Below are 26,681 nucleotides of genomic sequence, written 5' to 3'. Positions count from 1 at the left end.
TCAATGCATCTTTTTCCAATTGTGCGTGAAAATTTACTGATACCAGGCCTGCTACTGAGAATGGACGTGTATATTACAACTGTTAAGGGGACCTGTGGTTTGGAAAATATTACTGCATAAAACTTCCTATAAAATTGTCTTCAGGTTGTTTCTCCCCTACCTCCACATCCACTTCCCAGAATGCAGATTATAGGAAGAGAGGATTTGGACTACTACCCACTGGATTGTTTACCCCAAATAAAGACTTCCACAACCTTTCTACTTCTAGGTTATCAGGGGGAAAATATTTTGAGAATTATTAATACACTTGCAGCTCCAGTCAAATAAATTTGGCTTCCTTGACATTTGATGTACCAAAAATAAACAAAGGCATAAAATGCTTTTTAAAACTTTATTTCAACATAACTATGCATACAGAAATACACTCATATGGGTTAATAGAATGCAATTTAACTTATCCTACACAATTTGGACCAAAAACCTGGTACATGGTTTGCTTCAAAAAAAAAAAGGATTTGCAATCTGGTTTATTTTTCATCTATTACAAATGTATATATATATAAAAAAGATACTCCATCAAATGCTGCTAAAGCAAACAGCAAGATCCTTGAGAAATTAACCTTTGGTTTGTCTCTGAAAAGTAACAGGTATTGCACTGTAAAACTTTACAAAACTGGTGCAACAAAACATTGTTGTAATGTTTCAATGCCAGTTCACAAAGTTCAATAACTAATGGATGTTGATGAGGGTGAGGAAAGCCTATGCATACATGTGAAAATATAAAAGGTATCCGATCTAGTTAATATTGCATGTAGATCCCGAATCAACTCAAACCAAGATTCAGATAATTTCTTAAATCTGAATTAACACTATCAGTCCAGTTCATCTGCTGAGGTCAAAAGGAAACTCTGCACAGTAGCTGTTTTCCTGATTTGTGCAAAAAAGAAAATTAAGTTTCTTCCCCAGCATTTTAGTCCAGAACTACAGCAAAGTATTTCATCCATTGTCAACATTCATGGGGTGAGAGGCAATGAGGTTACTTAGGCTTAAATCTGAATTAGCACTCAGATGCAAGAGTCCCCAAAGTTAAGGACCACATGACTTTAGAAATGACTCTAAAAAATAAAATGGCCCTTCCTGGAAGACTAGAGCAAAACATCTAGCAATAGTTATAAGAAGCCTTATCAATAAAATGTAGCCCTTTGTGAATTACACCTCAATTAAAAAAAAAAAAAGAGCCCCAAAGAAGCAGCTCTGAAAAGAGGAAAAAAATATAACTTAAAATATCTTGAAAAGCAATGTGAATATAGGTGCAGAAGATAGTTAAAAGAGATCTATTTTTACAAGGCTACCTAGCATTAGGCTTATAATGTATTCTAAGTATTTCAACTTTCACTCTAATACTAAACATCAATTTATAAACAAGATGTTCACTTTTTATTCTGTTATCAAAAGGGAAAAGTCTAGCTTCAATCCTATCCAGTGGAGGGGAAACTGAGAAAACAAAAAGATTCAAACAGTCTCATGCAAATAGCACATTTTTCAAATGGAAGAACTCCCAACTAGACCAGAAGTTCATATTACTAATATACTTTTCAATGAAACAATTTTTAATAAGAACAAATACATGGCATTAAGGTTCAGAACCTAATATAGGCCTGACAATCAAGTCCTTGTTTTCTGGAGGAAAGGCCTCAAGTTCATTCAATTTCCAGTAACAATGTTTTCACAGATCACTTTAATAATAAGGGGTTTTAATTTCCTTCACATTTTTGTTTTTGGAATTCTAGTTTTAAATCTAAATAAGAAAATTAGTCCAATTCCCCAGAAGTCATATTTTTTTCTTTTGAAGTGTCAAAGAATCCACAAAACCTCTTCCCCAAACTGATTCCCAATCTCCAATTTGAACTTAACACAAATATTTTCATATGTACTGTAAAAGGTAACTTTTTAACATAAAATGTATCCATGAATATTAAATCTAGTTGTTAGAAAGGTTTAACTAGCTTTATAATTTAAGTTTTAAAACATAAATATTTGCAGATTGATCTGTATGACAATGATTGTCAGAGCTGAGAATTCACCTACAATTCAACAAAACACACACCAGTAACAAACAACTTACTCATGTCTTGAGAAAATCTTCTGCTTCTTTAAATCTTTGGCCTCCCAGCCAATTCCAAGGTTCAAATGTCTTTTACCTTAAATTTCACTCTCAGGTTAATAAGTTTTCTACCCACACTTTAATACTTTTCCTAATCTTTCATGTTGCATTGCCAAACTCTGAAACCTGCCTCAGAGATCACCAGACAAAAGAAAATAAATGAAATATAAAGTGGTTACTTCAGAATAGAACATGGGAGGATCGGAATCAAAGTTCCCTACTGGGATCATATTTTATTTTACTGTAATGAATAACTTATCAGCAAGGAAAAAAACCTATGTTAGAGTCTTTCATATTCTTTGGTGACTGGCCAAAGAACCAACTAACAAATATGGGGTACATACTCTTTTCCATACAAAGTGGTCCTGTAGGAACACCAGAATAGCTTCTATTCATTTGAGGCCTCACCTGTAGAAAAAGGCTGTCCCGGGAACAGCCAGGACATCCCTGAGAAAGTATGATTTTTTAATCTGGACTGAACTTAACTTTCACCAGGCCTTTTTCATTGAATTCACAGGAAGTAGCAGCTGGTCTACCAGCACTCATACTACCCTTTCTCATCCTAGGTTTTCCACATAATTGCTATGGCTTTGGAATCTCACAAACTGATAATCCTGTATAACTTGAAGGAGTAACTATGCCTCCTAATTCCAGATTTGCAGCTTCCAGATAAAAATTACAGTTCTTTATTCAGCGGAGTAGCCATAAATACACCAACCATCTATGAGAAGAGGTTTTCCTCTAAGATACGATTTAACACCATACATTTAGGAAGCAAATCTACTAAAACAGGCCAAAAGTTTACTTACGGTTGGTACTTGAGATAAAAATCCATTCAGTATGGAGCCTAGTGGTTTATTTATTGTAAAGTTCAAACTGAGAGCTGTGATTCACCACATCAATTTAAAATAAATAACTTATATGAAATACAGATTCTGGCATAGATATAAGATGTTAAAATCAAAATCAATGGACTGAACCGGCATCTTTCATTTGCTCACAAATTTGAACAGACTAATATTCTGCAAAAAAGACAATTGCAGCAGGGGAAAAGAAAACTGCTCTTTTGCAAACAAGACTTAAGCATCCCTCCAAAGAGGTCAAAATAAACATGCATATATAGATATAAAGTGTTACAACACAAATGCTATTTCTAGAAAAAATTTAACTGCATAGGTTAAAAACAACAATGTGCAACATCTTAAGGCATTAAAGCACCGAAAAAAAAAAAAAACCCACCAAAACCACTTTTTATGACGATTGACATACACAAAACACATATACTGATCAAAACTCAGGAAGTAAATACCTGGACTGATATAACATCCATTGTTGGGAGAATTTCTCTTCAATTTAAATGTCTCTTCTCATCTCTAAAACAATTTTAAAGTGCTAACTTTATATAAAGCAGGCAAATTCTTCAAGTAATTTGCTATTTAAGTATGCTAATTTTTACAGAGCTAAACAAGGAACTAAGAATAAACTAACGTGAAACAGGAAGATAGACATGAGGAAAAAACTCACAAATTATAGCTGAACAAATCGATAGAATGCTCTAATACCACCTTGGCCTTCTGGGTTCAATTAAAAGCAAAAGCTAATAGATTTAGATGTCTGCTGGTTTATTACATTAACTCCCTTGGCTTTGCTAAAATGTGTACATCAATAGGTACACGGATTCCTAAGGAAAAGAATGCCACTTAAAAATCAAGATTGGATACTAATTAAAGCAATTTTAAAAACAAAAGGTTGTCTATTACTACAAATGAATACAAAATGTCACAGACCTTACAAACTAAGAACTGAAGCCTTGCCGAAAGTTTATTTACTCCTGCCCTTGAGCTGCCTCTTCAAGGAAGTATACATTAACCAAATGGCGATTGAGGTGTTTGCTGTAATCTTTTTCCTTTCTAAAAGAACGATCACAGAAGATACAAACAAAATCTCCCTCGGCCACTTTGACTGCCAAGGCTTCCTTTCCACTTTTTCTACTAGTGTCTTGTGGAACTGGTCGAGCCCCATTCAATCCAGAGTCATCACTATCCTCTGACATGTTGTCACTTAGGTCACTTCCATCATGACTGTGGATGCCTTCGTCTTCATCCATTTCCTGAGACTCATTTCCTGCCACGGTGACAGGAGGTGATGCCACAGTAGCTGTGGACAGTGCTTCACATTTTTCTAGCGGTAGAGGAAGAAGTGGTGGTGAAGCTGGTTCTTCAACCGCCGAGTCTCTGCCGGGGGGATTCTCTGTTTTCTTCTCATCAGCGTCCATCTTCATTTCACAAAGCATAGCGTCAGCCTGACGTTTACCATCTGAAGTTTCACCCTCTGGCATATTCAAGTTTTGTTCAGAGGATGAAATACTGGCAGATGCCTTGGTAACAGCAGCAAGACCAGCTAGACTCTTATCTGCCTCTTCTGCTTCCACTTTTTGAAGAGGAGCTTCTTTATGTCCTTCGCCTGCAGGGACTAATTTTTGGTCTACTGACTCTTCCTCTTTTAAGTCTTCCTTTGGCAGAGGTGGTGATGGTGGTAAGAGATCCTGTGCACCGGCACTTTCCTTTAGAACCTGCCTGTCTTTAACAGGCACTAAGCCAACTTCAATAAGGACTTGCTCCTTCTGCGCCATTTCACTCTGCATGTTGGACTTTTCCTTGCCATTATCTTTGTGAGGAGACCTTTTGGGGATCGGCTCCACGGGAGGAGGAGGCTCCGCATGAACAGGCCCCTTCTGAACAACCTCGACCTCAGCATGCCCCCCGGGGGAAAGAGGTGGAGGAGGAGATGGGGGTGGAGGGGGAGGAGGCGGCCGCTCCGTCTGAACAACCTCGACCTCAGCATGCCGCTCGGGGGCAAGGGGAGGGGGAGGAGATGGGGGGGCAGCGGGAGGAGGCTCCGTCTGAACAGGCCCCCCCTCAGCAGACTCCATGGGAGGAGGAGGCTCTATCTGAGTGGGCCTCCTCTGAGCAGGCTTGCCGCTTTTTTTACATGATTTACTTCTCAGAGTTTTCTTCTTTGCACTGTTTTTCATGCAACTACTTTGCTTTTTATTCTCCTCTACTTTGCTGTCACCCTTCGGCACTTCCTGACTATTTCTGGATTTGCTTTCTGCCTTCTTTTTCTTTTTTGTCACAGGTTCCTCATCATTCACACGTTCTTGTAAGGAACGGGCTTCAGCTTCTGTCTTCCTTTTGCTTTTCTTGCTTTTACAGCTTTTTTCTGCATTATTTCCTGGGTGCACATCCATCTCTTTAGCTTCCAGTGCCGATTTGCGAGTTCTCGTAGTCACTTGGCTTGAGGCATTACTACAAGGCTTTTTCTCTTTTGAAACATTATCTTTTTTCTCCACTTTTACAGACCTCTCGTTTTTCTTCCCAGTCACATCCCCCTTCATTTTTGTCTGCTCTGTTTCTGTTTTCTCATTGGTGATTTTGTTATCAGGCAAGTCAGCCTCTCGCTTTTTGGTTTTCTTTAGCTTCACTTTTGAGACATCCATGGTCTTATTAGGACAAGTAGGATGCTTAGATTTGAAATGATACTGCAGATTACACTTCTTGGAAGCTGCGTACTCGCATACAGGGCAGTTGAACTGCCGTGGATTAACATGTAGCTCCACGTGTTTTTTGAAGTTACTTCTATCTGCTGTTTTGTAGTCACAGTGTGGGCAGTTAAGAGGTTTAGGCCCATTATGAACCTGTCTTGCGTGACGGGTTACTTCATGTTGATTAGAGGCCACATAACTGCACTGGTCACACTTAAATGGCTTCTCACCTGAAGGTAAACGAGAGACGTTGCAGAAGGCATACATTAAGAAATGAATTCAAGATTTACTCAAGCATACTTGTAAGGAATTGGATATATGTAAAAAAGCAAACAAACAAAAAACCACCAAAACTATTTCTTGAAGACTTTATCATGCAAATTACATTTACCATATTTATTTGTATATCCTTCCTCTATCTCTTGACATTGATTCTCATAACAAATGGGAGAATAATTATATCAGTTAATCACCATCTTCAAAAAAGTTCATCAAGCTAGGGCTCTCCAGCACTAATAAAGGACACAGATTCATCAAGAAATACACAATTACTGGAAAAGTGACTTGGGCTCTTGATGTTAATTTTGGGGCAAAGGCACTCAAAGAGATAAGATAATTTTAAAGTTTTTATGTTTAGTTAAAACAAATGTATAATGGAATAGAACAGAAAAATCCCATACAGTTCAGATAAACCTTGAGACTTCAAAAGAAATATTATACACTCTAGGCTACACTCCCAGACCTTCTGTGTGAAAGTTTTAAAAGAATGCTTTGTCTTCAGGGAGCAAAAAGGATTTTCCTTTAAATTTAACCCTTTTGTGCATCGTGGCAAGAGCTGAGTCAAGTTTTACTTAGCAAACTTTTTCACTGCTGGAGTTTCTATTCTGCAGCAAAAATATAACAAGTCAGAAATCTTTTCTTGATTTTCTCCCACCTTCTTCTAAAGAATGGGCAAAGAAACTAGGTAAATGAAAAGGGGCATACAAATATATATGGTATATAAAATTAGCAAAGAAAGTAATCACACGTACATACAAGACTAGAAGCCCACCCCCAACCCCCAAATTAAAGGCATTAAGATTAACTCATTCTACCTGAATACATACCCATCTAGATCACACTCTAGCAAATATTACCAAATGGTATCCATACCCCACTGGTCCAATGGAATGCATAGCAGAAAAATGGAAATTGACATTTATGAAAATTCATCTCTCAAACATTCTCAAATTCACATCAAATCTTATTTAATGTTTTCATAAAGCAAAACTACTCAGACATGAAGTAAAACCATGTAGATGGTGAGCTTTACATGATTAAAAAATGTCTGATGATAGAATACTCGATCACAAAACAAAAACTTATCTGCCCATGTCAGATTGTAAACGCAGCTAACTGGACAACTCTTTTCCATTATTAATCCACTAACAGATTCATAAATAGAGTTTTCTAACAATATGCTACATCACTCTATACTTCGCCCTATCTTGTCCTCTCCATTGAATGACTTGAATGGAGACATTTACTTAACATATATAGATACAGAATGGGGAAAAGGTATGTGACATAACGGTTAAAAACTTGTCCTACAGTAAAAATACGTGCGGAGATCAAATATGGGCTCTGCAACTTACTGTGAAGTCTTGAGCAAGGTACTGAAAACTCTCTAAGGCTCAACTTCCTCATCTGTAAAATATTCTTAAGTGTTGTGAACTATAAATAATCTAATCCACATAGAGCTCTTAGCAAAGGATAGATAGCCAAGCAGTCAATACACATTACCTGTAATGCATCACTTTTGGAATGAACTGGTAAGTTTTAGAATAGGTAAACAAAAGGGAAGATTTCATGTGCCTATCCTGCCTTAGTACATAAATCCTACTTTTGAGTAAACAAACAGCTGATAAATGGAGTTTATCTCTTCAGGAAAATAGTTGTGCTCTTAAAAGAATTATAAAGAAAATGTCATCATTTTATAAGCCCTAATGAATGAGAGTATTTTCACAGCCAGAATCAAACAAGATGCAAGCCCCCACCTGTGAAACGGTCAGAGAATGGGAGTTCCTAGGAGTCTGTATAAAACTGTGACATCATTTATTTGATTCATTCACCCCACCCCCATTTTTGCTTTATTGCCATCAAATCCTTCTTGTATTGGAAAATCAATTCATCAAGTTTAGCTTATTAATACCTAGCTAAATGAAAATTCTTTTGCCCTGTACCAACAGTTTTAACTTAATTCCCTTTTCCAGTTCTGGTAAAATTTACCTGCTTTTCATCTTTATAAATGTCAGATGTCTGTTTAATTCTTCCCAAATGAATTTATAGATGTAAGGCAAATTCAAAAAGGGAGTTTTACAAGCTTTACACATGCTTATCAAGAAGAGCCCAGAAAGAGTAACAAGGGAAATTTTAATTAGTGAGTAACAGGGGCATACTACTCAGCAATAAATTTAGAGTTCTGAAAATGCAGCATGAAATCTATCTCAAAAATATTTTACAGAAAGATGTTACATTTCTTAACGTAAGTCAGAGTATCAGTTGAGGGGGGACTATGGGAGTACTGACTAGAAAGGGTAAGGAGGGAACTTTTCTGAAGGTGGTAAAACATTTCATGTCTCCACCTAGATGGTGTAGTCAAACAAGAGAAAACATAAAGTCACTGCCCCATATACCTAAGATGCGTGCATTTTGGTATGTGTAAATTAAACCTTAATAAAAATTATTAAAAAATTATTCTAGGGACTTCCCTGGCAGTCCAGTGGTTAAGACTCTGAGCTCCCAATGCAAGGGGCACGGGTTCGATCACTGGTGGAGGAACTAAGATCTTACATACTGCCTGGAGTGGCCAAAAAAAAAAAATCTAAAATTCATAAAAAGACTCTCAAACCATAAAATGTGTCAAATGACCCAGCTATTAAACAGCGCCTCCACAGAATTCCCTGGTGGTCCAGCAGTTAGGACTCTGCGCTTCCACTGCAGGGGGTACAGGTTCAATCCCTGGTGGGGGAACTAAGATCCTGAAGGATGTGCAGCCAAAAAAAAAAAGTGCCTCCATAGTAACCATCAAGTATTTGGCGAGAGGAAAATAATTTTTGCTTAAGAAAATATTTTTTTAATCTTAAAAGGAGTAGTCCTGAGAAGAAAAATGATAAACCATTAGCCAGACTCATCAAGAAAAAAAGGGAAAAGAATCAAATCAATAGAATTAGAAATGAAAAAGGAGAAGTAACAACTGACACTGCAGAAATATGAAGTATCATGAGAGATTACTACAAGCAACTATATGCCAATAAAATGGACCATCTGGAAGAAACTGACAAATTGTTAGAAAAGCACAACCTTCCGAGACTGAACCAGGAAGAAATAAAAAATATAAACAGACCAATCACAAGCACTGAAATTGAGACTGGGATTAAAAATCTTCCAACAAACAAGAGCCCAAGACCAGATGGCTTCACAGGCAAATTCTGTCAAACATTTAGAGAAGAGCTAACACCTATCCTTCTCAAACCCTTCCAAAATATAGCAGAGGGAAGAACACTCCCAAACTCATTCTACAAGGGCACCATCACCCTGATACCAAAACCAGACAAAGATGTCAAAAAGAAAGAAAACTACATGACAATAGCACTGATGAACAGAGTTGCAAAAATCCTCAACAAAATACTAGCAAACAGAATCCAACAGCATATTAAAAGGATCATACACCATGATCAAGTGGAGTTTATCCCAGGAATGCAAGGATTCTTCAATATACCCAAATTAATCAATGTGATACACTATATTAACAAATTGAAGGAGAAAAACCATATCATCATCTCAATAGATGCAGAAAAACCTTTCGACAAAATTCAACACCCATTTATGATAAAAACCCTCCAGAAAGTAGGCACAGGGGGAACTTACCTCAACATAATAAAGGCTATATATGACAAACCCACAGCCAACATCATTCTCAATGGTGAAAAAATGAAACCATTTCCTCTAACATCAGGAACAAGACAAGGTTCTCCACTCTCACCAGTATTATTCAACATAATTTTGGAAGTTTCAGCCACAGCAATCAGAGAAGAAAAAGAAATAAAAGGAATCCAAATCGGAAAAGAAGAAGTAAAGCTGTCATTGTTTGCAGATGACATGATACTATACATAGAGAATCCTAAAGATGCTACCAGAAAACTACTAGAGCTAATCAATGAATTTAGTAAAGTAGCAGGATACAAAATTAATGCACAGAAATCTCTGGCATTCCTATACACTAATGATGAAAAATCTGAAAGAGAAATGAAGGAAACATTCCATTTACCATTACAACAACAAAAAAATAATACCTAGGAATAAACCTGCCTAAGGAGACAAAAGACCTGTATGCAGAAAACTATAAGACACTGATGAAAGAAATTAAAGAGGATACAAACAGATGGAGAGATATACAATGTTCTTGGATTGTAAGAATCAACACTTTGAAAATGACTATACTACCCAAAGCAATCTACAGATTCAATGCAATCCCTATCAAACTACCACTGGTATTTTTCACAGAACTAGAACAAAAAATTTCACAATTTGTATGGAAACACAAAAGACCCCGAATAGCCAAAGCAATCTTGAGAAAGAAAAACACAGCTGGAGGAATCAGGCTCCCTGACTTCAGACTATACTACAAAGCTACTCTAATCAAGATAGTATGGTACTGGCACAAAACCAGAAATATAGATCAATGCAACAGGATAGAAAGCCCAGAGATAAACCCAAGAACATGTGGTTACCTTATTTTTGATAAAGGAGGCAAGAATATACAATGAAGAAAAGACAGTCTCTTCAATAAGAGGTGCTGGGAAAACTGACAGCTACATGTAAAAGAATGAAATTAGAACACTCCCTAACACCATACTCAAAAATAAACTCAAAATGGATTAAAGACCTAAATGTAAGACCAGACACTATAAAACTCTTATAGGAAAACAGGCAGAACGCCCTATGACATAAAGCACAGCAAGATCCTTTTTGACCCACCTCCTAGAGAAATGGAAATAAAAACAAAAATAAACAAATGGGACCTAATGAAACTTAAAAGCTTTTGCACAGCAAAGGAAACCATAAACAAGATGAAAATACAACCCTCAGAATGGGAGAAAATATTTGCAAACAAAGCAGCTGACAAAGGATTAATCTCCAAAATTTACAAGCAGCTCATGCAGCTCAACATCAAAAAAACAAACACCCCAAACCAAAAATGGACAGAAGACCTAAACAGACATTTCTCCAAAGAAGATATACAGATCACCAACAAACATATGAAAGGATGCTCAACATCACTAATCATTAGAGAAATGCAAATCAAAACCACAATGAGGTATCACCTCACAGAATGGCCATCATCAAAAAATCTACAAACAATAAATGCTGGAGAGGGTGTGGAGAAAATGGAACCCTCTTGCACTGTTGGTGGGAGTGTAAATTGATACAGCCACTACGGAGAACAGTATGGAGATTCCTTAAAAAACTAAAAATAGGGCTTCCCTGGTGGTGCAGTGGTTAAGAATCCGCCTGCCAATGCAGGGGACAAGGGTTCGAGTCCTGGTCCGTGAAGAGCCCACATGCCGCAGAGCAACTAAATGTGTGCTCCAGAACTACTGAGCCTGCGCTCTAAAGCCCGCAAGCCACAACTACTGAAGCCCGTGTGCCTAGAGCCCATGCTCCACAACAAGAGAAGCCACTGCAATGAGAAGCCTGCTCACTGCAACGAAGAGTAACCCCCGCTCACCGCAACTAGAGAAAGCCCACACGCAGCAACAAAGACCCAATGCAGCCAAAAATAAATAAAACAAATTTTTAAAAAAGTTAAAGAAAAAAAACTAAAAATAAAACTACCATCTGACCCAGCAATCCCACTACCATATACCATGAGAAACCATAATTCAAAAAGAGTCATGTACCACAATGTTCATTGCAGCTCTATTTACAACAGACAGGACATGGAAGCAACCTAAGTGTCTATCGACAGATGAATGGATAAAGAAGATGTGGCACATACATACAATGGAATATTACTCAGCCATAGAAAGAAATGAAATGGAGTTATTTGTAGTGAGGTGGATGGACCTACAGTCTGTCATACAGAGTGAAATAAGTCAGAAAGAGAATAACAAATACCGTATGCTAACATATATATATGGAATCTAAAAAAAAAAAAAAGTTCTGAAGAACCTAGGGGCAGGACAGGAATAAAGACGCAGACATAGAGAATGGACTTGAGGACATGGGGAGGAGGAAGGGTAAGCTGAGACAAAGTGAGAGAGTGGCATGTTCATATATAGACTACCAAATGTAAAATCAATAGCTAGTGGGAAGCAGCCACATAGCATAGGGAAATCAGCTCAGTGCTTTGTGACCACCTAGAGGGGTGGGATAGGGAGGGTGGGAGGGAGAAACAAGACGGAGGAGATATGGGGATATATGTATATGTATGGCTGACTCACTTTGTTATAAAGCAAAAACTAACACACTGTTGTAGAGCAATTACACTCCAATAAGATGTTAAAAAAAAGAGTAGTCCGTGAAAAAACTTAGTAAGATGTCAATTCCCTTTAACAAACATTCACTGTGCTCACAATGGGAAACGAATTCCTATGTTAGCAGGATGGGGGAACTATCCAGTGTGATACCTACAAAAATATTACAAAGGCAAATACAAACTGGATGTATTTCCTCCAGTACGAAATATTTCATGCAAGATGAAATGGTAACACATCTATTGAGAAAAGGAAAGGAAGTTGTGGACCATGTCAATATCTCTAGGACCACCCAAGGGTCAGTGTGGCCAAAATGAAATAATTATCCATTCAAGACCACCTATGCTAATATTGGCTTTTTAACTTTGCCATCTATATACCTTCATAACGGGGACCAATTCTGGATGGTGACAATGATTATTTCAGTTCTAGAGTGGATAAATCTCTCACTTGTTATAGTCCTGTATTTTATTTATTATAGGTTAATAAACTGGGATCCTGGATTATCAATCATTCCTTAAAGTTTGGCTTTTGTTAATCAATCCTCAGAAACCTTATCAACTCTCAAGAGCACAAATCCAAATTTCAGGAAAGCAGCTAAGTAGGAATCCCTGGAACCCAGCAGCCACACACTGAAATTATTAAAAGTATATAAATATCCAAATTATATTAAAAATAAATCATAAATAATGACCCAGTTCCAGGTCTAGAAGAACTTCCTTATAATGGTAGTTTACTAAAAATGATAGAAAAATTCCGATTTCTTACCAACCTGAATGAGTACGCATATGTCTGGTTAGATGAGTTTTCTGAGAACTTGAATAAGGACAAAGCTCACATTTATACGGACGTTCTCCTACAAAAATATAATGATTAATGTTCAAATAATAAAATAAGGCAAATACAATTCTCACTAACAATACATACATTATTCAATACTGAGCAAAAATTTTTTACCAAGAATTTTTTCTCCCTATTATTGGCAAAATGGCCAGTTTTTATCATTTATTGAAACAGTAAATGACTTAATTCAGAATACACATAACTACATTATTTCTGCTTTGCTGAAGAAAAAGTATCATTGGCTTTCTGAATTACAGCCCTTTTAATTTTCACAGTAATGCTACATGTGTAATAGCAAATATTAAGAACTGAAAAATTATCTTGATCAGGTAGTATCAATCAACTTCTGAAAATCAGAATTATCCTTAACAAAACCATGTACTCAAATTTTCTGATGCTATGGCTTGGGTAATTTTTTGGATCCTTATAAATGATAAATCTACCATTTGAAATTGTTAGCTTAAAGCAATAACATTTTTGAGTGGGGAGGCTATTGTTTTAAGCTAAAAATTTCAAGTGATAATTAGAAGTTTTATAGAAGACTCAGGTCAGTTTTCTTTTTCTTTTTTAAATTTATGTATTTTTTGGCTGCGTTGGGTCTTCGTTGCTGCGTGCGGGCTTTCTCTAGTTGCGGCGAGCAGGAGCTACTTACTACTCTTTGTTGTGGTGCACAGGCTTCTCATTACGGTGGCTTCTCTTGTTGCGGAGCACTGGCTCTAGGCACGCGGGCTTCAGTAGTTGTGGCTCACGGGCTCTAGCACACAGGCTCAGTAGTTGTGGCGCACGGGCTTAGATGCTCTGCGGCATGTGGGATCTTCCCGGACCAGGGCTCATATTCATGTCCTTTGTATTGGCAGGTGGATTCTTAAGCACTGCGCCACCAGGGAAGTCCCAGACTCAGGTCAGTTTTAAATTATACTCATAAAGCCACAGGGACAGCGACCAGCTGACAATAACAGACCAGTGATTTACTACTAAAGAATTTAAGATTCAAAGGCAGAACATGTGTGTTTTTTGGACAGGCGTTGTCAACCACAAAATATACTGAAAAAAACACCTTGACAATTTGTTTTTGTCTATTTTTTGGCCACAAGATAATAAGTATGACTTCAGGCAAGCCTCCTCATCTATAACAGTAACACTACCTTCATTTTCTAGAATTGTGAGAATTTAAGATAATACCTGTAGAGCATTCAACCCCTGTGCCTGGCACATAAACAACAGTTATTATTTTGTCTATATTATACATTACAGTAATAGATGTATTTAATAACATGGGACAAGGAAAGGAATAGACAGAGTGAAAAATAAAAAGAGAATGTGGTGATAAGTGTGAAATGTGTTCCTAATAACTGTTCAGCTGTTATTAGCTGGTACTATAGATTAGACATAAATAGCTCATGGTAACAGAATGCCTACTTTAGCCTGGATGAATTTTAAGACAGCTTAAAAAATGTTGAATGTGGGCTTTCCCTGGGGGCGCAGTGGTTGAGAGTCCGCCTGCTGATGCAGGGGACACGGGTTCATGCCCTGGTCTGGGAAGATCCCACATGCCGCGAAGCGGCTGGGCCTGTGAGCCATGGCCGCTGAGCCTGCGTGTCCGGAGCCTGTGCTCCGCAACGGGAGAGGCCCTCATACCGCAAAAAAAAAAAAAAAATGTTGAATGTATTTTTGTAAAAAAAGATACATAATTGGCCAATAATCACATGAAAAGATGCATAGTATCATTAGCCAAAAGAGAAATTAAAACAAAACCGCAGTGAGATGAAGATTTCACACGCACCAACATGGCTATAATCAAAAATAACAGATGTTAACATTTATTTGTTAGGTTGTGGAGAATTTGGAACCCTGATACAGTGCTTGTGAGACTGTAAAACAGTGCAGCCACTCTGGAAAACAGTTTGCCGGTCCCTCAAATGATTAAACATAATTACCATATGGCCTAGCAATTCCACTCCTAGGTGTATATTTACCCAAGAGAAATAAAAACGTATGTCTACACAAAAACTTGTATAAGAATGGTCACAGCAACATTACTCATAATATCCAAAAAGTGGAAATAATCCAAAAATCCATTAACTGATAAACAGATAAACAAAATGTTGCTTATCCATACAAGAGAGTATTATTTGGCAGTAAAAGGAAAACAAGTACTGTACATAGGACATGGATGAACCTTGAAGACATTATACTAAGTGAAAGAAGGTAGCCACTGAGGGCCACATATTATATGATTCCATTGATATGAAATGTTCAGAACAGGCCAATCTACAGTGAATTATATGGTACATCAATTGTGTATCAGTCAAGCTGTTACCAAAAAAAGTTAACGGAAGAAAAATTTGATACCCTTACAGATTAACGTGAAGGATCAACTAAGGATAATCTACTTTTAAATTCTTCGTAACGAAACAAGTTGCTTCTGCCTGTGCAACTCACCAAAATAGGCATAAATACTCTAGAAGTGCTAGTAATTTTTCAGTCACACATATAGGCAAAAACATCATCTTTTAAAGTAGAATTTGTGAGGACTTCCCTGGTGGCGCAGTGGTTAAGAATCCACCTGCCAATGCAGGGGACATGGGTTTGAGCCCTGGTCCAGGAAGATCCCACATGCAGCGGAGCAACTAAGCCCGTGCACAACTGCTGAGCCTGCGCTCTAGAGCCCGAGAACCACAACTACTGAGCCTGCACGCCACAACTACTGAAGCCCGTGCGACTAGAGCCCGTGCTCCACAACGAGAAGCCACCACAATGAGAAGCCCACACACCACAACAAACAGTAGCCCCCACTCGCTGCAACTAAAGAAAGCCAGCACACAGCAACGAACACCCAATGCAGCCAAAATATAAATAAATAAATACATTAAAAAAAAAATGAATGCACTAAAGTAAAATTTGTGAACTGGTTAGATATCAAAACCACAAAATGAAAACTCTTTTGATTGAAGACTCAAATGGAAATCCTCAGCCCCCTACCATGATGATTACCTATAAAATGAGATTCAGAAGTTTGAATCTTAGTTGTATATGACCATGGGCACATCACTTTAGGCTATCAAGCCTGAAGTTCTCCCTCAGTAAACACCGTCTTCCTCAGTAAATTGTTCTGAAGATTAGGAGAGAGTAGAAGAAAGCACCTAACACTGAGCACTCAATACAGGAACATAAGACACCCACTAAGTGAACCTGAAAAGTAGGCTACCTAAGGGAGAAATAAGAAACAAGTGATTCCTGCTGATGATCGCTTCTTATCTCCTCTGCTCTTCAGCACTAGATGAATTAATTTTTCCATAAATACCATTTTCAGAACCATGCATTTAATACCACTGATACTCTCAGAATTTACATAATAAATACTATCCTTCTATTTATACACCAACAAACTGTTTTGAAATTTTTTTCTTTTAAAAAACCACAAATTAGGTAATACTGGGGGAAAAAGCTTTTTAAAAGTATTAAGACAGGGGCTTCCCTCCTGCTCCAGTGGTTAAGAATCCACCTTCCAATGCAGGGGACGTGGGTTCGATCCCTGGTCCAGGAACTAAGATCCCACATACCACAGGGCAACTGAGCCTGAGCTCCACCAACTAATGAGCCCGTGTACCACAACTGCAGAGCCCACGCAATCTGAGCTCCACCAACTAATGAGTCCATGTACCACAACTGCAGAGACCACACGCTCTGGAGCCCCTGCACCACAACTAGAGAGAAGCCCACACACCCCAACGAAAGATCCCACATGCCACAACTAAGACCCAACACAGCCAAAAATAAAACAAATATTTTGTTAAAAAATGTATTAAGACCAGGACTCCCCTGGTGGTGCAGTGGTTAAGAATCCAGCTGCCAATGCAGGGGATACAGGTTCGATCCCTGGTCCAGGAAGATCCCACATGCCACGGAGCAACTGAGCCCGTGTGCCACAAATACCGAGTCTGCGCTCTAGAGCCCGCGAGCCACAACTACTGAGCCCACGTGCTGCAACCACTGAAGTCCGCGCGCCTAGAACCTGTGCTCCACAACAAGATAAGCCACCGCAATGAGAAGCCCGCGCACCGCAGTGAAGAGTAGCCCCCGCTCACCGCGACTAAAGAAAGCCCGTGTGCAGCAACCAAGACCCAACGCAGCCAAAAAATTTAATTAATTTAAAAAACACATAAATAAAAAAATTTTTTTAATAAAAAATGTATTAAGACCAAATAAGTTTAACACTAAAATGAAATGAGATATGTACAACCAATGTTAGCTATGTAAGTCATAACCTTATTGTGGAAATAGCAACTTTAATGTGGAGAAAAAGTTAAGTAATGAATGATGATGTATATAAAATACAGCCATTAAAATTAGTCACCTAGACAGTAATTAAGTGAAAAGAAACCACCGTAAAATTAAGAAATGGCAAAAAGTAGAGATCCTATTTTTAAAAAAGTATACATAAAAAATTGAAAATATACAACAAAACTGAAATTTTCCCAGTTCTCTCCATTTTCCTTTTTTTTAATTCTAAAAATTTCTTAAATCAACTAATTTAGACTTATTGTTGAAAACATTTTTAGATTTTGGGGAAAATTTTTAAACTGTTCAGTGACTCAACAATTTTGAAAGTATCAAAATATAACTGACACCAAAAAATCAAAATTTAATATGACAAAGACACTGGTCATATTCTTTTTTTTAATACTTTTTAAAAATATATTTATTTATTCAGTTGGCTGCGCTGGATCTTAGTTGCGGCATGCGGGAATCTTTTAGCTACGGCATGCAGGATCCAGTTCCCTGACCAGGGATCGAACTCAGGCCCCCTGCATTGGGAGCACAGAGTTTTAACCACTGAACCACCAGGGAAGTCCCAACACTGGTAATATTCCTTATGCTGACTTGCATGGTGGCTATGAGTATATATATTTGTAAAACTTCATCATTGTCAATAATACCTCAATTTAAAAAAATTCATAAAGGTGTACACATAAAAGTCATGCACTTTTACCATATGTCACAGTTACTACCTGAAAGCTCTACAGATTATGGCCAATTCTAAATTAGGCCCCAAGGTTTTCACAAAACTGTGAAAGGACATAAAGTACTTAGGGCGAAAGAATATATGGTATCTGGGATTTGTTTTATGATATTGCAGGTGAGGTTAGTTTAGTCTAACAGTTTGTTTAATTAAAACTGTTAAGTGATTAATGGTGTAGAATTCCCAAGTAACTCTCATTTCCTATGCCATGTAATTGTGAAGTGTGTGTACTTTTTTACTTTTGTAATAAAATGGTTTTGAAGCCTGGAGACAATCACAGATTATAACAAATTCCAAAGAGATTGCAAATTCTTTTACATAACTAGATTTTAAAGCTTTAAATTACACAGAAGCCATCTACTAGAGCTTAGGAATCTTGCTACACATGGTCTTTCTTATAATAGAATTTCATCTGCAAGTTTTCTTGTTTATGTCTACCACTTAAGCAAAGCAACATCAATTCCTCTCCTCAGTATGACTCATTTCAGCATGGGGTTCAGTCCTGCAGAGTGACAACTACTGCAAAAGGGATCTGATGCAAACAGCATTCCAGAGCCCCTTTTCACTTCTGATACAGAGTAGAGTACTAGGTTACCCTAACCATTTTGTTCAGACCAGTAATCAGTCCTCAAAGGTACCAATTCACATCAGGAAAATGTTAACATAACTATCAGTAGTTACAAACACTGCTTTTAAAAAATGAGACCCCTTGGGCTTCCCTGGTGGTGCAGTGGCTGGGAGTCTGCCTGCCAATGCAGGGGACGTGGGTTCGTGCCCCGGTACGAGAGGATCCCACATGCCGCGGAGCGGCTGGGCCCGTGAGCCATGGCCGCTGAGCCTGCGCGTCCAGAGCCTGTGCTCCGCAGCGGGAGAGGCCACAGCGGTGAGAGGCCCATGGATCTCAAAAAAAAAAAAAAAAAAAATGAGACCCCTTAATGAAAGTCAATTTAAAAGTGAATAATTAAGGGGTGTTGGGGAGAAATGGGGAGCAACCACTGAGAGGGGTTTCCTTTTGGGGTGAAGATGTCCCAAAATTGACTGTGGTGTTGGCTGCACAATTCTGTGAACACAGTAAAACCAATGCATTCTAACTTTCAATGGATGAATTGTGTGGGAGTGGAGTACATCTCAATAAAGCTGTTATTTAAAAAACTGAATTGCCAAATATGACAAAATATTAATAACTCTTGAGTATAGCTGATGGGGACCCATGGGTGCAGTGGGGCATTCTCTTCTGAGATGTTTGAAATTTTTCATTTTTAAAGTGTTTTATTTGGGGGGTAGCGTACACTTATAAACAAGAAAGGTCCTCTTACCTGTATGAGTTCGAACATGCTGAACATAATTGTTTTTTCTGTCTGAAAAATAGTTGCATTTTCCACATGTGTATACTTTCCTTGGAAAATGGTTTCTCAAGTGTTTCCTCCAGTGATATTCGCTTACTGTGGTGTACGTGCAAATGATGCACTTGTAGACTCGCTCATTGTCCCCGGCTCGGGTGTGGTGTTTCAGGTGAGCAGTATAGTGATCATAGCGATTGGTATTGTAGCCGCAGCGGTCACAGCGAATGGGGCCCTTGGAGAAATCTCCCTCTTCCCCAGTGGAAGAGCCACATTCCCTGGCTTTGGCTTGCTTCTCTGCACTTTCCTCCACAAAAAATTTCTTGGCACTATGAACTCGGATGTGATGCACAAACTGTTCTTCAGATTCTGCTTCATACTGGCATGGTTTACAGCGAAAGGGCTTGGTCTTCAAGTTCTTGCATTTGTCCTCTGCTACAGGTGTTTCCCGAGGAAGATCTTTATTTGCGCTGTACGGTTCTGAGGCAGCTGACACCTCAAACACAGGCCGCGGCTGCACAACACTGAGTTCCAAACTCTCCAGTTCCATGTTTTCCAGCCCACTGGGCTCGCCTTTTACCTCAGGAGACTCCTCAAGTCCTTCTCCGTCACTATCTGAAAAGTTGTTCTCCCCAACAGGCATCAATTCTGCCATCTGTCTTTCTTCGCCAACCAGGTAATCACAGCAGCCGCCGTTTACTTCCCCAGTTAAGGCCACATTTGCCAACATGATGAGCTGAGGCGCAGCCAGTTCAGCTCTGGAGAGATCAGGCAAGTCATACATGTCGTTAGGCAAGGCCATGCCCATGGTGCCACTGCCGGTGAACAGACCTCCTCCTCCGGAAGACTGCCCCATTACCTGGGTGGCCATAACGGTGTTCTGCATTCAAAACAAAACAAATAACACGAAAGCACCACTTTAAACACAACTTTTACTGGTCTAAAACCACAACATCACTGTAATTCTTCATAACTTAAAAAGATACATTTTCCAATATAATCTTTAAACTCAATCAGCTTCATTAACTACTGAAAATAAGCCTTTACAATATTTTTGTAATTCCAAATTCTCTTTACTGCAGTCATCAAAAAAATTTCTATGAGCCCCTACAAAAAATTCTATCAAGCGTTTGACACAACTCATCCATCAACTAGGTCTACCACTGGCTTGCCTTCCCTCAAGCACTTTTACTTTTTCTAGTGGAAAAATATAAGTAACCTTCATTTTTAGTGCTAATTAAAATTTTATTTTAAATTCCATATATGAACAGTAAACTGCTGTCCTCTCAACTCCCCCTTCAAAAGTTTACTGGTCTGAATCAGAAAGGGGAAAAATCCAAAAGCTACCTGTGCATTTATTAAGTACAAACAGCCTGAAAAGCAGAAGCCTATAGTTAGTGAATTGAAGTTCATATGAACTCAACTAGCTCCAAAAGAATAAACTACAGTTGACCCTTGAACAAGAGGGTTAGGGGCACCAATCCCCAGTGCAGTTAAAAATCTGCATGTAACTTTGGGTTCCATAAAAACTAGACTACCAATAGCCTACTGCTGACCAGAAGCCTTATGGATAACATTAACAATCAGTTAAACATATTTTGCATGTTATGTGCATTATATAATAGTGTACAAGATGAATTGTGCTTGTCAGTATCTTTATCAATATTGTATTATACGATGCAAAATACTGTAGATGTTACACGTATTACTAACATTAGGCATCAAAAGAGAAAAGATAATGTGAAAAAGAAATTCATACTTATTTACAGGTATAACGATTAATGCACTGATAAAGAAGCAGCAACAATGATTGCTTTATGGTAGTCTATTGTGATCAATAGGACTGCTTCACAGTAGCCTAGCCTATATGCAAATGAATTAATCACAAAATTTTTAAGCATATAGTATAAGGCATATTCATAATATAGTATTGGAAATACTGTTTTGTTTTAAGAAACTACATACATGTGATGATAGGCTGATACGCTTTCTCAAATTGTAAGAGGCATACTGTATTTTAATGTAAGTATTTAAAAGCAAAGTTATACAGCAGTAGAAAAACTAATACATTATTAATTTCATATTAAATATCATCTTATACCTTTGTACAAGTCTTGCACACAATGAATACTTAGGTAATGACGATGATGACACAATGTCTCCCAGCTCTTGTTATACGATTACTAGATTTTCACAAGACACACACACACATATCCAACAGATAAGTTTATTAACTGAATGGCATGATTATTTACTATTCATTAAGTGGAAGTGGATCATCATAAAGGTCTTCATCTTTCTGTCTTCAGTTGAGTAGGGTGAGGAGGGCGGGGAAGAGGAGGGGTTGGTCTTGCTGAGTCAGGAGTGGCAGAGTGGAAAGAGGTAGAGGAAGTGGAAGGGAAGGAAGAAAGAGGTGCAGAGGCAGAAGAGGTGGAGGAAGTGGAAGGAGGGAGGCACTCTGTGTAACTTGAGGGAAATACATCTTAATTTCTGTCTGACTTTTTTGCTTTTCCACTTCTCTAAAAATGTTTCTATAGGGTACTAATCCTTCTTCAACCACTGGCTTTAGTTTTAGTGTCTGTATCACACAAGGGTCCAAGTCATAAAAGAAGTCAAAAGTAGTCTTCAACAAAAGGAACCCTGCTGCCAGACTGTCCAATGTCAATTTGTTTTCTGGTACTGCTATTTCCATGTCTTTTTCCTCATCATCTGGCACCGGCTCAGAAACACTTAACTCCAAATCGACTCCCGTTAATTCCTCTGGTATGGTGTCTATTAGCTCTTGAATATTCCCAAGATCTGTATCTTGAAGCCCTTCACCGCCCCCCCCCCCACCTTTTTGCCATACCCACAATCTCTTTCATGACTTCCTTGATTGGCTGTCGTAAATCCTGTGAAGTCTTGCACATCTGGACACAGTTTTCTCCAGCAGGAATTTATTGTTTTAGGCTTGCTGGCTTTCACAGCTTTTTCTATCACAATGATGTGATCCTTCCAGACTTTCATGATGTTCTATCGGGGTTGTCTTTCATAGCATTGACAATCCTTTCATAGAGTACCACAAGTAATGAGCCTTCAAGATCCTTACAACACCTCGATACAGGCTTCATTCAAAGACGTTGTGTTGGGGGACAAGTATACCACTTTGACACCTTCAATGTTGCTCATGGTTCTAGGTGGCCAGGGGCATTGTCCAATACCAAAAAACTTTAAAATGCAGTCCCTTACTGCAAGGTACTTCGTGATCAGGGACAAAGCACTGATGGAACCAATCCAGAAAAGTGTTCTCATTGCCGAGGCCTTCTTGTTGTACAACCAAAAGAATAGCAACTGGTATTTATCTTTTTTCCCTTTAAGTATAGTGGGCTTCAGGAGTTCCCTGGCGGCCTAGCGGTTAGGATTCCAGGCTTCTGCCGTGGCGCAGGTTTAATCCCTAGTCAGGGAACTGAGATCACGTAAACCATATGGCGTGGCCAAAAAAAAAAAAAAAAAAGGATAGTGGGCTTAGCAGCTTTATAGATAAGAGCAGTCCTGATCAAAAAATCAATTCGCACAAAACATGTTAGTCTTCAATCAGCCTTAAATCCTGATGCTCACTTCTCTTTCTTACTAATGAATGACCTTTTTGGCAATTTTTTCCAGAGTAGGGCACATTTCTCTGTGTTAAAAACCTGGTTTAGGCAGACAGCCTTTCTCTTCAATAACTGTGTTCACGGCATCTGGGAACTCAAAGCCGGTTCTGGTATCTTGATATTTTTTTCTAAAATTACCAAACTATCCTCTGCTGGCATTAAATTCTCCAGATTTAGAAACTGCACCTTCCTTTTGCTTTAAGTCGTCATATAACTTCTCTTTTCCTCGAATCATATTAGACTCTATAGGTATGCCTTTCTTATAGTAATGCTATAACCACGTAAAAGATGCATTTTCAATGAGATAGAAAGGCATTTCGCAAAAAGTGTAAGTCTTTCATGTCTGCTGGCAAAAATGCAGAGACAGTTTCCAAACTTCCTTTTCTTTTTTTACAACAATCCTTACACTGGACTCATTGATCTTGAAATGGCGGGTAACAGAAACTACAGAACTCAGTTTATGGTACATATCAAGCAATTCAACTTTTTCTTCTAATGCCATGACTTTACTTCTTGGGAGCATTTCCAGCATCACTAGAACACTTCATATGGGTCCCACGGTGTTATTCAAGGTTTCTGGTATCACACTAAACACGATAAAAAACGCTCAGGAACTACGAGAGGTGACTTTTTTTTTTTTTTTAACTGCAAACACAGTTTACTGGAGAGACCAACTGCTCACCTGGAAATGATTAGACTCACAAGACGTTTTGAGTGGATACCTGCAACACTTGCACTCACCAAAACAGCAAAAAGAGGTAGCTATGAAATTATTACAGTACTACAGTATGGACTACAGTTAATATTAGGCAGTAATGAGTTACTACTGCATCTTTACATTTGTTTACATTTCTCTGGACTGGAATGGTGCCATGGGTGGTCTGTGTTTGTTTAATTTTTGATAAATTTAAACTTTTTATTAGATTTGTATATATTTTATGGTAGCAAATGATAAAATACACTATTATCTACATATATTTTAGGCACTCATGAGGTACCTTCTAAATTTTTTCGATATTTCTAGGCTATGTGTATCATCTGTAAATTTTTTCAAAATGTTGCAAATCTCTAAGAAACTTTCCGATATATTTCTTGGAAAACAAAATCCACATATAAGTGGACCCATACAGCTCAAACTCCTGTTGTTTCAAGGGTCCAATGTACTCTGAAAACGTACTTAGTACCATTAAAGTACCACTTAGTTTCTTTTTTTGATGACCTGTTTCAAAGTAAACAAAAGTTATGGACCTTTCTTCCTGTAAAAAGGGAAGTTTGGTGTATACAAAAATACACAAATGAAAATACAGAAACTTTCAAACCCCCTAATAAAATAACTGGACAACTCAGCTCCAAATCAGCAACTTTCTTGCACTGCGCTTGACTTGGCCCACTTGCCTGGCGGAGCCATAACAAGATCACCTTGAAAACATGTTGGGCTTTTTTATAAACTGTCTTAACCATGCTACTTTCCAATCTAAAAGGTGTAATTCTCAAATTAGGTGTTCTCCTGCGAATTAGAAAAAGCAAAATAGGTGGCAAAGGCTAAAAAAAAATGTTAAACCCAAAATACAAAAAGTAATCCTGTCTCACCCAAGTGCATAAACACAATCCGGTTGAGTCATAGGTACCAACAAAAGTTGGAATCAAATGCCATCACACAAAGCAAACGCTGTCCAAGGGTTTAACAGCCCAGACTACTCGGTAATTTCTAATTCTTCCCAAACTCTAACTACCATCCCCAAAGGGATTTTAACGTTGGTCGGGAAGACTGTCCAAGCACAGTCCGAAAGCCCAACGTGCTACGCGAATTCCTACGTGCTGCTGCCACCACCGCCTGCCTCGGCGGCGGCATTCCTAACTCAAATAGGCATTCGGCCATTTTCTCAAAATACGTACCAAACACAAAGCAGCTCTTTGCAAACTCGGGAGCTCTCGCTTCCTCTCGGCTCGGCCCGCTCACTGCACCACTGACACACCAGTTGCCGCCACACTCGTCCTGAACCTTTCCCTGGGCTCCCCAACACTAAAGACTGCAAGACGGGCAAACTCGGGGTGCCGCTGGGCCAGGTCAAGTCTTCCCCAGTTCAGGCTGCCCCCTCCTGGCTCGCGCGCCGGAGTCCGGGAAGAGGGAGGAAAGTTACCGCGTCGCCGCCGTCCCGGCTGCTCGCCGGCCCCAGCCTCGCCCTCCGCAGGGGGCCGAGGAGCCGCCGCGAGCGCCCTCCCGAGGCGCCGGGCCCCGAGCGCCGGAGGGGGCACCCCGCGCCCCGGAAGTTTGCGGGTTCACTCCCCCACGGCGCCCCGCGGGACGCGCGCCCCGACCCCGCCGACGGCGGCGGCTAGGTGGCCCCACGCAGAGGGCCCCGGCGGCGGGGTGGCCCGATCGCAGAAATCGCTGTCCAGCCCCATTGGCAGAACCACCCGAGCCCCAGGCTGACTCAACCCTCCCGGCCGCACTCAACGGCGCCTTCCGGCGAAAGGGAGAGGCCGCAGAGGGAGGGGGCGGGAGGACCGCCGGCAAGCAAGGAGCTGCGGCGGGACCTGGAGCAGGAGCACGAGAGGAAGTTTCAGAACTAGGGCCCCAAGCAGCTCCGCTCCTGGCCTCAGGACAAGACTCCCAGGGACGCCCGGGCCCGCGCGGAGGCGGCGGCCCGGCCTCAACTGGGGAGGGGGTCCCGGCGCCGCGCCGCTCCCCACCAACGCCCCCGGCCCAGCCCCCGGACCGCGACGGTGTAACCCGATCCCGTTCAGCCGCCAGTCCCCGCCCGACGCGGCCGCCACCGCCGGAGCCACAGTATCTGCAAATCAGCCCTGGACAGCGCCTCGCTCCGCGTCCTTCCGCGCCCTCCCCCTCCCGCGGCAACCGCCGCCACGACCGCCCGGCCGGCCCGCCGCCCCCACCCAACCGTCACCCAGACCGCGCCACGCTTACCGGCCTTCCTGGGCGAGGAGGGGCGAAGACCCGCGTCGCCGCTCCTTCTCGGACTACTTTTCTTTGTTGCTGGAGTTTCGGGGGAGGGGAGGGAGAGGGCGGAAAAGTTGGACGCTGGGGCAGTCGAGGCCCGCGAAGACCCAGGAGAGGGGCTGCAGAGAGTATTCAGGCCTCCGGCTCTCGCCCTACCGTCCCGGCCGCCGCCGCCGCCGCCGCCGCCACCTGGGGCCCCGGACCTCGGCGGCGCTTGCTCTGCTCCTGCGCTGTGAGCTCTCGGGAGCCGCACATTCCAGCACAGAAGGCTGCGCCGCGCACCCGGCCCGCGGCGCCGCCGCCGCCGCAGCCGCCGCCGCCACTCCCGGGACACGCCCCCTCCGCCTCCCGCGCGCGCCCGCGGGACACGCCCTCTCCACCGCCCCCGCGCGTGGCCGCCTGGCGCGCCCCGCCCCTGGATGAAGGAGGTTGCTCTGGGCCCCAGCCGTGCTAGGGGCGCCCCGACGGATAGCTGACCCTGACCTCGACCTCCTCAGATCCCCAACTCTGACCCTTAGGTCTAAAGAGAAGCGAGGCCGCCTCCCTTTCTTGATTTCCATCATAAACAGAAAAGTTAACTCCCAGCCCTGGCGTGCATGCATGAGAACAGCACTGTTAAAAGAAAAATGTATAAGCTTTGTCACCCTCCCTTTCA

At 40.4% G+C, this 26,681-nt stretch overlaps 1 protein-coding gene across 4 annotated transcripts; it reads right to left on the bottom strand.

Moving 5' to 3' along the window:
- Positions 1 to 377: 377 nt before the first annotated feature.
- Positions 378 to 26,333, bottom strand: LOC117312412 (RE1-silencing transcription factor-like). 4 transcript variants are annotated; one of them, XM_033857079.2, is made up of 5 exons: positions 26,183 to 26,332; positions 25,994 to 26,062; positions 19,409 to 20,312; positions 12,999 to 13,082; positions 378 to 5,938 (listed from the first exon to the last, which is right to left on the bottom strand). In XM_033857079.2, the coding sequence occupies exons 1-5, from the start codon at positions 26,279 to 26,281 to the stop codon at positions 3,990 to 3,992; spliced, it is 3,105 nt and encodes a 1,034-aa protein (XP_033712970.1). In that variant the 5' UTR covers positions 26,282 to 26,332; the 3' UTR covers positions 378 to 3,989. The 4 variants fall into 4 exon arrangements, with proteins under 4 accessions (XP_033712970.1, XP_033712971.1, XP_073661403.1 ...); XM_033857080.2 differs by lacking the exon at positions 26,183 to 26,332 and adding an exon at positions 24,961 to 25,163 and having other exon boundaries at positions 25,994 to 26,167; XM_073805302.1 differs by lacking the exon at positions 12,999 to 13,082 and having other exon boundaries at positions 26,183 to 26,333.
- Positions 26,334 to 26,681: the final 348 nt, after the last annotated feature.

The sequence above is a fragment of the Tursiops truncatus genome, chromosome 5, assembly GCF_011762595.2.
Source record: "Tursiops truncatus isolate mTurTru1 chromosome 5, mTurTru1.mat.Y, whole genome shotgun sequence".
Taxonomy (NCBI): domain Eukaryota; kingdom Metazoa; phylum Chordata; class Mammalia; order Artiodactyla; family Delphinidae; genus Tursiops; species Tursiops truncatus.
This window is presented reverse-complemented; position numbering and strand designations above follow the sequence as displayed.

Coding starts and splice junctions, on each gene's coding strand:
- LOC117312412 (XM_033857079.2), bottom strand. CDS start 26,281: ATGTGCGGCTCCCGAGAGCTCACAGCGCAGGAGCAGAGCAAGCGCCGC. Junction 20,313..25,993: donor CTCCTCGCCCAGGAAGGCCG/GTAAGCGTGGCG, acceptor TTTTGAATGCAG/AACACCGTTATGGCCACCCA. Junction 5,939..12,998: donor ACATATGCGTACTCATTCAG/GTTGGTAAGAAA, acceptor GTTTACCTTCAG/GTGAGAAGCCATTTAAGTGT.